At 42.8% G+C, this 12,712-nt stretch overlaps 1 protein-coding gene across 2 annotated transcripts in view; it reads right to left on the reverse strand.

Moving 5' to 3' along the window:
• Positions 1–8,751: 8,751 nt before the first annotated feature.
• The window catches only part of INPP4A (inositol polyphosphate-4-phosphatase type I A), a 218,690-nt gene continuing 214,729 nt past the window's right edge, over positions 8,752–12,712 (reverse strand). For both annotated transcript variants that reach the window (XM_054009414.1, XM_054009398.1), the window contains one exon: positions 8,752–9,758. In XM_054009414.1, coding sequence (XP_053865389.1) covers positions 9,728–9,758 — 31 coding nt within the window. In that variant the 3' untranslated portion in view covers positions 8,752–9,727. The remainder of the gene's footprint in view (positions 9,759–12,712) is intronic.

The following is a 12,712-nucleotide window of genomic DNA, read 5'->3' on the forward strand; positions in this document are numbered from 1 at the left end:
GAAAACAGAAGCCGTGTGGGTGTACTGTTGTATATGAACTTGGGACTCTTTTCACTCTTTACTCAATATGTTGACATAAGATGAAATTCCATTGATTATATAATACATTTGAAAGCTCAGACCTTTGCACTTCCCAGTTTTCCTGCACAATAAAAATAGATGTCAGATAACTATCAATCCTACCATGTTCTAGATTTTTTTCCACACATTCAGGGCCTAACTTTGCACATTCTCATAATTATTACTTTATATTACAGTTAGACTCAGGGCCAGACTATGCAGCACCAGGTACTCCTGGGTGAATCTTGCACCACTGTGCATGTGCAGAATTTAAGTCCCCCACAGATTTCTTCACTTCCCTGCAGAAAAATGACTTTCTGATGGGGAAGCAAGGGGAAGCCACAAAAGCGGTCATGAGACCCACCCCAGCAGTATGTTTCGGGTGCCCAGGGCAGCCAGCAGAGAGGTAAATTACTGTGGGCCATAGGTTGGGACTGGGGAAAACCCGGCTGGTGGTCTTACCCTGCACCGGGCTCAGATGCTAGTCCTGGCTAGTCCTGGATGGGGAGGACGGGACTTCCTCTTTCCCTGCCCGGCATCTGGGGCCGTGTCAGACCCACCCCCAGATTTCTCCCCTGGCTATAGGAAGCTCTACAAACTCTCCGCCCCCCTCCCCACCACTTCCTGCACCCATCGCTCCTCAGCTGCTGGGGGAAGGATCCCTGTACTAGGGAGCTGCTCCCCCATCCACCCAACCACTGTGCATCCAGACTCCCTCAGACCCGGACCCTCCCACTGAGCCACACCTCCCTGCACCCAGAACCGTCCCTGAGCCCCACTCCTCCTGCACCACCCCAAGCCACCCACACCTGGATCCACACCCTACCGAATCCCAACCAATTGCACCTAGATCTCCACTCCACTAAGCCCAACTCCCCCCAGCATCTGGATCCCCTCCCCCGCTGAGCCCCAACCACGTTCACCTGGACCCCCCTGCAGAGTCCTATTACTGTTGCACCCAGATCCCCCACTGAGCCGCCTGCACCCAGATTGCCCCACACAGAACTCTTAACCCACACCCGGATCCCCCCCACACTAAGCCACTCCCCTCCACACTTGGAGCCTGCCTTGCTGCCTGCTCATGCCTGGTGCACCTGACAGAGAGGGGCAGGGCCCTGGGGTGTTTCTGGGGCAGGCTCTGTCCTTGTGCAGTGTCAGAGTTGGGTGCAGCCTCATCGCAAAGTCTGTGTCCTGGGGGGGGGAGCTGAACAGTGACATCCCACCTCTGTGCAGCCAGTGGCCTGTGCTCCCCAATGCCATGTTGGAGCCCCACATTTATTTGACAAATAAAATTTGCAGAATTTTAAAATATTGTGTGCAGAATTTTTAATTTTTTTGCGCAGAATGCCCTCAGGAGTAACTGCTGCCCTGGTTGTGTAGAGTTCATTGCCAAGGAGAGAGCCCATATAAAGGCCACAACTGAGACTGGAGCCCCTTTGTGCCAGCCAAAACAAACACCGAGACAATCCCTGTCCACAGAGGTTTGCAATCTAAATCAGGGGTGGGCAAACTTTTTGGCCCAAGGGCCACACCGGGGTGCAAAACTGTATGGAAGGTCGAGTAAGGAAGGCTGTGCCTCCCCAAAGAGCCTGGCTCCCACCCCCTATCCGACCCCTCCCACTTTCCACCCCCTGACTGCCCCCCTCAGAACCCCCTGCCCCTTGTCCCCTGACTGCCCCTAACCACCCCTGGGGACCCCACCCCCTATCCAACCCCCCCTGCTTCCTGTCCCCTGACTGCCCCGACCCCTATCCAATCCCCTGCCCCCTGACAGGCCCCCCGGGATCCCACCCCCTATCCAATCCCCCCGGTTCCCCATCCCCTGACCCCCCCGAACCTCTGCCCCATCCAACTGCTCCCTGTCTGCCCCCCAGGACCCACTGCCCCATATCCAACCCCCGGCCCCCTTACCGTGCCACTCAGAGCAGCATGTCTGGAGCTGCGCCTCCCCGCCAGAGCCAGACATGCTGCTGTGCTGCCCTGCATGAGCACGCGGCCCCACCGCCCAGAGCGCTATCTGCAGGGCGGCATAGCTGCAGGGGAGCGGGGCTAGCTGCCCAGTCAGGAGCCGGACAGGACGGTCCCGCAGGCCGGATGTGGCCTGCAGGCTGTAGTTTCCCCACCCCCCGATCTAAATAGAACGACAAAGGGTGAGAGGGGAAACTGAGGCCCAGAGCCTTGCCCAAAGAAATACAGCAAGTCAGTGGCAAAGCCAAGAATAGAACACAGATCTCACCTTCCAGTCCAATGCCTTATCCACGAGATCACACTGCCTTCTCTTGTAAAATAATCCCAGTTTTATCCTCCCTTTGCTAATAGTTTACAAAACAATTGTTCAGATATTTTTGCAATTTGACATTTCTTTGGGGAATTTTGAGGTTCTCTTTAACTTGCTTCATTTTTATAGCTAAAATAACAGTTTTAATTTTCCTCATGAAATGAAATTTTGGAAGACTCGTGTTTATTCTTTATGTTAATTTTTACATACTTAACCACATTTGTTGCTATGGCCTCTTAACTCATCTGGGCTTCACTGGTATGAATTTAGAATTGTGTGGTCTGCTACCCTGGGCCAAGAGCCAGGAACTCAAGAGTTCAAATCCCAATACTGACTGATTTCCACTGTGGCCTCAGACAGGTCTCTTACTCTTTGTGCTTCAGTTTCTCCATCTGTAAAATGAGGATGAAAATATCATATCCGAATTTTCTGAGTGTTAATAAGTTTCAGTATCAGCACCGGTACATCACAATCTGTACCTAATAATAGGAGAGGGTTATTTTTATTAATAAAACTATTTTCATGAGGAGTAATTTTTATAGGTCAGAAGCCTGTAATACCTTCCTGTACTATAAATATTTACACTGGGATGTATCCAGATGATTATAGCCTGAAACTCTAAGACACATTTTAGCTTCTAACTCTATGATACAGTGTCCCTGATTTTTCAATGGTTTCCTTCTTTGAGGTCTGTGGTTCATACACACACTTACCTGCTTAGCTAATGTAGTCCGAAGATCTATTTCCACAACAGAATGGATATTGTGCTTCCAAGAAAGGCTCTGAAAGGATAAAACCTTAAGCATACTGCTGTCAAAAAAACCTGTAATTATAGTATTTATTAAGAGCATTCACAAGGCAAACATAATACAGCACAGAAAACATTAAACAAAATTATTATAAGAAATCTCTGTAATAGATATAATACAACTTTATCCATGCTATTGGAAATCTTTGTTAGAAAGAGAGTGAAAGATAACTTAATAAAACTAATAAACATACATGTTTAGTAATAAGGACTTGATTTCTTTTATAGGAGCTGGCAGACCTGCTTGCTCAGTGTAGAAGGCCAAAAAGAATTTCAGAACCTTCTTTATTCTGAGACACAAAGATTGGCTGAACCCCTTATCTGGCCATTTGGCTGACTATGATATCTCTCTAATGAATCTCTTTGGCATATACAACTTTATAGAACCATCCGTTATTGATTTCATTGTGTGCTTGGGTTATCAGGTCACTGGAAAACCTCCTGCTTTATAGCCAGGGAGTGTAAAAATCAAAGCACTTGTGAGGGGCCCTTTGCTGAGAAAGTTTTTTTTTATCCAGTTTTCATATTCTGTGGTTTTCAATTAATTCAGCCTTGCATACTTCAAAACTTCTTGACTTCACTTAAAGCCAATGTCCCAAGCAGAAATTTTTGACCAATCACACAGTTAATAAAAAGTTCACTTCTTGACTCGAATTTAAAATTAATTTTGTTCTCATAGCATAGAAATGAGGGATGAGGGGACATGCAGGAGGGGGGAGTGCATGGAAAAGTCATACTTACACCTCCCAAGAATCAATCATTAAGAGTGTAGATTCAGACACAGCAGGGAACAGAAAGACGGCAAACCCTAAACATCAGATGTTGGCAGAAATATTATGATTCTGGAATTAATATTCATTAAATTACAAATAGAGGCAGGATTTCTGTCCCTTTAAGTATCAGAGGGGTAGCCGTGTTAGTCTGAATCTGTAAAAAGCAACAGAGGGTCCTGTGGCACCTTTGAGACTAACAGAAGTACTGGGAGCATAAGCTTTCGTGGGTCAGAACCTCACTTCTTCAGATGCAAGAAGATGCATCTGAAGAAGTGAGGTTCTGACCCACGAAAGCTTATGCTCCCAGTACTTCTGTTAGTCTCAAAGGTGCCACAGGACCCTCTGTTGCTTGTCCCTTTAAGTAATCCCTGCTGGATTAAAATCCTTCATTCTCTGAGAGCTTTCCAACATTCAGATGTTGAAGTAATTGTTTCTAGAGAGAATACATCATGAATGACTTACAGGGTCATTTATGTCCATACTAAATGCGGGATTTGATTATTACAATAGTTGGGTTTGTGATGACTGGGAGAACCACATAGTGAGTTACCTGGCAGATGCAAAGTTGTGGAGACATCTAGATAGATTTATGTGCAATGCTGGGGAGGAGCCAGTAATCGTGGTACACTGAGGTACCAATGATATAAGGAAAGGTAGAAGAGGGCTCCTGAAGGCCAAATTTAGGCTGCTAGTTAAGAGATTAAAGTCCAGGACCTCCATGGTTGCATTCTCTGAAATGCTTCCAGTTCCAGGCACAGGGACATCTCAAAAAAGGTGACTCAATGTGTGGAGGAGACAAAGGTGTTGGATGGGAGGGATTTAGTTTTATTAGGGAACCTTTTGGGAAAGGAGGAGCCTGTAGATGGGTTCCATCTAAACCAAAACAGAACCAGATTGCTGGCATGTAAAATTAAAAAGGTTATAGAGGCGTTTTTAATCTAAGGGCTAGGGGAAAGCTGACAGTGCAGCAAAGCACACAGCTCAGCCAGAGACAACCTTCCAGGGAGACTTTATTGAAGTGACTACTTCATATCCCAGTAAAGAGGAGAGGATAGAAGTAAAGTATAGGTTAAGAACTGAAGTGAAATAGTCAATCACATCACATGAAGGCAGACAACTAAATGCTGACAAATTTTATAAGTGCTTGTTCACAAATGCTAGAAGTCTAAACTTGAGTGCCTGGTATTAAATGAAGATATGGATATAATAAGCATCACAGAAACTTGGTGGAACAATGATAATCAACGGGACACGGTAATAATAGGGTACAAAATATATAGGAATAACAGAGTAGGTTGCGCTGGTGGGGGAGTGGCACCATATGTGAAAGAAAGCATAGACTCAAATATAGTAAAAATTTTAAATGACTCAAATTGTACCATAGAATCTCTATGGATAGAATTCCATGCTTAAATAATAAGAGTATAGCAGTAGGAATTACTACGAACCACCTGACCATGAGAGTGATAGTGACTGTGAAATGCTAAGGGAGATTAGAGAGGCTACAAAAACAGAAAATCCAATAATAATTGGGGATTTCAATTATCCACATATTGTCTGGGTAAATGTCACCTCAGGATGGGATGCAGAAATAAAATTTCTAGACACCATTAATGACTGCTTCTTGGAGCAGCTAGTCCTGGAACCCACAAGGAGAGAGGCAATTCTGATTTAGTCCAAAGTGGCACGCAGGATCTGGGCCAAGAGATGAAGCGCTTGGTAATAGCGGCCAGTTTTCAGTATGGAGAGAGGTAAATAGTGTTGTCCTCCAGGGATCTGTATAGGGACCAGTAGTGTTCAACATATTCATAGATCTGGAAAAAGGTATACTGTAAACAATGAGTTGGCAAAGTTTGCAGATGATACAAAATTACGCAAAATAGTTAAGTCCAAAGCAGTTGACTGCAAACAGTTACAAAGGGATCTCACAAAACTATGTGACTGGGCAACAAAAAGACACATGAAATTCAATGTTGATTAAATGCAAAGTAATGCATACTGGAAAATATAATCCCAACTATATATACACAAAATGACGGGGTCTAAATGAGCTGTTACCACTCAAGAAAAAGATCTTGGAGTCATTGTAGATAGTTCTCTGAAAATATCTACTCCGTGTGCAGCAGTAGTCAAAAAAAGCAAATAGGATGTTAAGAATCATTAGAAAAGGGATAGAAAATAAGACAGAAAATATCATAATGGCAATACATAAATCCATGTCCCTAGGCCTCTGACTGCCAGAAGCTCGGACTGGATGAGAGGGGATGGATCACTTGATAAGTTGCCCTATTCTGCTCATTCCCTCTAAAGCATTTGGCATTGGCCACTGTCAGAAAACAGGATACTGAGCTAGATGGACCATTGGTCTGACCCAGTATGGATGTTCTTATGTTCTTATCACTTTAAAAAAAGAAAAAAATAATGTTATAATCAAGTAATTACACAGTTAAAAACACATCAAGCGTATTAACTTTTGATTCTAACTTCCGTTTATTTCTCTCATAGGTTTAAATACAAAAATAGGAATGTAACAAATTATGAACCTAGAGTTATACATGAAAGGGACTGTTGTCCCCTTACTAAAACTCAGTGGGGGTGTTTTGGTTGGCTAGCTCCCAGCACTAAAAGGGGAGGGGTCGATGGGAAATCAGGACCCTGAGACTGACAGTCCCCAGGAACAATGGGGAGAGGCCAGTGCTCCAGGTCAGCCTGATTGACAGGGCAGGCAGCTAATCAGGGAGTCAGGAGGCCAGGGCGGGTCCTGTCCTCCTGTGAGCTGGAATTGCCTGGGTCAGACAGAGTGGGGCCGAGCTAAGGAGAGAGCAGAGGCCCAAGCTGAGCTGTGGAGCAGAGCCGAGCCACCCAGAGGGGCCAGACAAGCAGCCCAGGAAGCAGGTCAGTGCTGGGAGCAGAGTCACAGAAGCAGCCCACAGAGCAGACCTGTGCTGGGGGCAGAGCTGTAGCAACCAGAGCCAGACAGGCCAGAGAAGCAGCCCAGGGAGCTGAAGGCAGAGCAGCGGCAGTGCTAAGGCAGAGTGGAGCTGGGGCTGGAGCAGTCTGGAGCCGAGTGCGGTGAGCAGCTGGTGAGAGCGAGGGGGACCCTGGGCAGCGGGCCCAGTGCAGGGACATGCCCCCAGCCAAGAGGCATTGGAGGCCAGACTTGGAGGGGGATCGTAACCCAATGGGGTGGGGGAGATGCTGGGAAGAAGGGTCCTGCCACCTAGAGTCTGAGAGCATGTGACCACTGCCAGAGCAAGTGTCAGACCCACAGCATCCCTGCAGCACAGCCAGCGCCTGAGAAGGGGCCTGGGACTTGTGAGGAACAGACTGAACTTCTCTTACATTCCAGAGATGCTGGTTGTGATGTCCCCATGCCACAGGGCGGGGTTACGTGTTTTCCTTTAACCGTTCCCATTTTTTCCTTATATTTTAAAATTGATTGCTGTTTAATAAATTGTATTTGCTTTGAACTGTATGTATGATCACTGGGTCAGGGAAGTGTCCAGTGCAGAGAGAGCACCCCGGAGTGGGGACACCGAACCCCTGCCCTAAGTGACCACAACAAGGTTGGGGGTTGAGCCCCCCAGGAATCCTGGGCCCAGCCTTGTTGGGGATACGAGGATTCTGCCACACAGGAGCGTGGATGGGGAGCCCTCGAGGTCAGGCGGGCCTCTGGGTAGAGGAAGTGGGAGTGAGGACTCAGATCCTTTCGCTAGCCCACTTCACCGGGGTCGTGTATAAGCCAGGAAACAGCGGGACTATTCCCCCGCTTACACACACAAGTAGTAATAAATAAAATTCCTGAAAGAGGAAAGAAACCCATGTAGTTCCTACTTAGCAGTAAGATTTTTAATGATCTCTTGATGTACACATCAAAAAAGCTTTCCAAGCTTGTATGAAGTAGCAAATTTTACCAAGATGGAGCAACTAAGTACGCATCCTAGTTACTAATAATGCATTTGCACATTTATAATTTAGATGTAATAGAATTACTAAAATAAAACATTTAAAAGGATACACATAAGGTGACTTTCAACATCAGGATCTGCTACTTTCTCTCTGCAGGCTCAGCATTTGCACTAGCAATTCTTTTGCTTTCCAACTCCAGATTTCTTACCATTATGCTTCAACTCCCAGTGTACTCCCTTCGCACTCAGCCCATCCCTCTTACAAGGCAGTTCTCAGCTTTAATGGGACCACACACCTCCACTAATATACCATCCTCCCCGTTCCCACTGAAGCCTCTCCTAAAACTCTAGTCCTCCCATGATCTCTCTTCCTCCCACTCAGGCCATCTGAATTAATGAGCACAGATGAGGAAGTCCTGAGTTCTAATCCAGGCTCTGCCACTGACTTGGTGTGTGGCCTTTAGCAAGTCACTTCACCTCCGCACCTCAGTTTCTCCATTGGTAAAATAGGGATAATTATACGTACAATACCTACCTCGTTAGATGGGGTGAATATTAATATTAAATGTTTGTAACGTATTTTGACCATGTCAAGGGATATATAAATGCTAAATTATCCAGTGCCTATAGTTATTGGCACCTTGTGAGCTGCTTAAATAGATCATTTTTACAGAGAGAGAGAGAGAGAGAGAGAGAGACTCTTTCAAATTCCCAATCTAATAAACAAGGCTTCATTTTGGTTCAAATGACCCTGATGATCACTGCAAAGACAAGGATGCACGTTATTCGACAGAGAAAGAAGTCAACACTTAATCGTTTGTACAGTATTTGACACAATGGGAATCAATTCTTTCTGGGGCCTTTGGGTGCCACCATAACACAAATAAATAAATAAAATAATAAAAACACCTTAGCTCATACATATTGGTTGCAGAAGCCAGAACTTTATAATAAGCATCTTGATATTGTTGAAGGCTTAATACAAGAAAATACAGAGAATGGCAGATATTTATAAATGGAATACTAATGTTGATGTTAATAAATACAATGAAATACCAGTTATTGTGTTTTGGAAATGTCAAACTTTTCAACTGCATAAAGGGAAAACAGGGATTTTATCTACACAAATATTTAACCACACAAATGAGAGCTATTAGCCAACACAAATTCCATGTCTTGCTAATATAATTTCCTGCTAACACAAGCTCCTAAGTACACACTGCTCTTCAAAAATATAGGTGTGATGAGTTCAGTCACCTTCCTACACCAAGTAATCAGTGGATGAAATCTCATCAATGGAGAAACAATATGGTTATTACAAAATGAATTAGCAAGTATAGCGAAATAAAGATCTCTTCCCTAAATGGCAGAATTCCAAATAAAGACAGAACATATTCAGACAGCATTCCCCACAACACCATGCACATACTTGAACACTTACCCAAGAAGTCACGCAGCAACATAAGCAAAGGTCACACACACACAAATCTACACATTCTTTTTTAGTTTTGTTAAAAACAAGAGCTGTGTATTTCACATTAAACCTATTTCTTGTGGTTTCTTATCTTGCCCATTCCATATTGCATCAATTTAAAAGTTTTCTTTTATCAACACAAAGGCACTTTTAAAAGATATTTTGAACGGGTAAAGGGGTTTCCCTGTTAAGCTATTTATGCGGCCTCCAGTACTGTATAAACCCTTTCTTAAGTGCAATACACATCCTTATAAAGAAGGCCAAATTCTCTCTTTGACCTATATGTTCACACAAAAAAACAGTGGCCAAGAGGAGAATCAGGAGGAAGAAATGGTATCAGTTCTGGTTCAATGCCAATCTCAGCTCAGGAGTAGTGGTTCCGAAAAGAGTCTTGATCCAATGGTGGTTCCACAAACTTGCCACAGCTCAGAATACGCCTGTTCCTGGCAGGAATAATCTGCACATGGAAAAGCATACATGGGGCTGCAAAGAGGCAACATTTGGCTCTACAATTTCTTACTTAAAAAAAAAAAAAAAAAAAGTTAGTCTTTGATGAGATCAGGTTTTCCCCTCACCCCCATCTATTAAAACACCTGGGTACAAGGAATAAGTCAAAGTTTTACCAAAATGAATGAGATACTTATGTATTTGATCTTGAAGGACTGTGTATTATATCTGAACTACTATCTCTGGGGATTCTTTGAAAGAGCATAACTACATCAAACAGTGGTGTAGTTTCATTACACAAATTCCAATCAATAAAACAATTGCACCATTAATACACTTTTGTAGCAAGTTTAATGCATACTGTACAATATGTTATACCTAATTTTTTCTCTGTTTGCATAATCCAGTTCCATAAATAACATTTATGCTGTTGTTTTGATGGGACTGTGTGCTAAGAATTTGCATTAATGTGCAGAAAGATAACGTGCAATGGGTGAAATTCTCTACCATTTGAGGGCCTGCATAAGGCATAAGAACCACTTAGCTCCCACTTAAGCCGTAGCTTGAGGGCTTAAGTGGGGCATCAGTCTTGTGCTGTCGGTCTGCACATGGATGAATTACATCCAACCAGAACATGGCAGCTCTTGTGTCTTACAGGTTCTCTTATTCAGTTGTACATGGGATATATTTTTTAAAAGCAGAAAACTCAACAACAAAACTCCAGCACATAGTCAAGATTAAACTTCATCCCACAAAATAAAGGACTTGAGTGTTAAAGTTCCATCTTCATCTGTAACTAATCCTCTTATGTTTAGGGACCATTTTGCAATTTATGCTGCACAACATCTGAAGCCATCTCAGAGCCCATTTGCCTAAGCACAGCAAGATAAGAAGCTTGGGGTGGAAGTGTGAACTCTGTGGGCTTGTCTTCACTGCAGAGTTAACTCAAGTGAGCGCAAGGACACGCTGACTCCACGCTGCGCAAAGCAATTGTGTCAGCAGCTGATGAGTGGTGCTGACTCAGGCTGTAGCATGTATCCACTCTCAGGCCAGCCAACTTGAGTTAAAAGCCCCACTGCACTTGAGTTAAGGTTCGTGTCTGTGGCGGGGTCTCAAGTTAGATGCAACACTCAAGTTATAACTAGAGTTTTAACTCAGCAGTGATGTCAAGCCCAGGGTATCCTTGTTTCTGTGGGTCCACATCAGATCCAAAATGGTATTTTTTATACAGATTAAAAAAATCATGTTAAAAAGGACACAGAAAATACTATTTTATTGTATCTAGTTAGAAGCCTACTAATGATTTTTTTAGCCTTCCAACAATCAGGATTTTTTTACACTTGGCAATTATGTTTTCTTTCTCCATTTTGGATGACGCTGAACATTGTTTGGTTGTTTTCTGCTACTGTTGTCCTTCCATTGCGTGTAGAAAAATAATCTTTCCAAAAACAAATACAATTGCATTTTCCATTCTTCAAACACTCAGAGACAAAGCAAAAAATAATGCAGTGAACATGAAAAGCTTTTGCTTAATTCATGCAAAATGTATTGCAACTGAAACCAAAATGAAGTTCACACACTCAAAAGGGACCCTGTTCCCCTCAAGATCTAATTCATATGGATGGTGAGGAAAGGGACTTGCAAGCAGAATGTTTGTACTATGTAGACAATGACTGCCAGTCTATTCAGGGCAGGGAAGTAGCAGAGGAAACAGGGAGGGATCAAATAGGCAAAGTTGTTCCAGAGCTGAGCTGGCTGCAGTGGAAGCAGGAACAAGAAGAGAAGAGATTATATAATAGAAGGGAAGCAGCAAGCAGAGTGAGGATGGATTGGGAAGTTATTAGAGAAACTGTGGAGATGCGGTGGCATAAACCACCTCATTTAGCTTGTTGCTAAATGTCACTGTGGAGTCTACCCAGAATATTGGACCAAATTTGTGTCTGGTTTAACTACACTGACAGCTATTCTTCTATGGTGTACAGAGTGTTTTAGCAAGATCTAAAAAATAAATAGCTCCATTTTATTCATATAAATGTGTAAAACATATCCATAAAAGATCCAGTGCCTTCCCCATTAGATAAATATTATCAGATAGGTCAAGTTTGGAGCCAAAGACCTTGAAAGTATTGATTTAATTTATCTTAAACTGATGCATTTAAAAACAAGTCACCATCTCAATATTCTTGTCAGTTTTTTATTGTTTTTCATCCTAAAGACGAGCACATTTACAGCATACATGGATTGGATGAACTAGGAATATATAAAACACTAACCATATGTTTATGATATATTAATACTGCCCAAAACCAAATAAATAAAAATATTTCAGTGCACAAAGCCTGGCAAACACAATGGTGTTGGGACAAAACAGTATTGTATTATACAATAACTTTACATATATAAATGAAACAAAAGGCAACTGTGCTGTGGGTGCTTTCACAGAACATACACAGAACATACCTGGCAACATTTTTTTAACCTTAGTATGTTTTATAATTTAAAAAATGTATTCAAAAAGAACATTAGACAGACCTTCATTTTACAATAATCCTTAATGTCTTTCCTGTGCAACAGAAAATCTTAAACTCTCATGTGAAGGTTCCTATATGTTTAGTTAAAGTTTCACAGTTTTTCTTTTTAGATGAACTGCTCAAAATCTTACTGTTCAATATGCCCTTTAAGCAAGCCTATTTATGTGCATGTAATAGCAATGTTGTATATATAAAATATTAGCCGAACAATGATGCTTTACATGAAGTATATAGAAATTGGAATATTCTCCACAAAATAATGCAGTACTTAAGTTTGGTGTTCCACTGCTTTAAAAAGGTGAGCAAAAAGCATGCACATAAAGAGTTTAGGAATTCATTTAGATTTGGTGTGTATACAAAATAAATAAAGGTCACTATAATTTAGAGTGAATTTAATTATTAAGGACTCCATAATACTAGTGAACAGCTCTAG

The sequence above is a fragment of the Malaclemys terrapin genome, chromosome 1 (assembly GCF_027887155.1).
Source record: "Malaclemys terrapin pileata isolate rMalTer1 chromosome 1, rMalTer1.hap1, whole genome shotgun sequence".
Lineage (NCBI taxonomy): Eukaryota > Metazoa > Chordata > Testudines > Emydidae > Malaclemys > Malaclemys terrapin.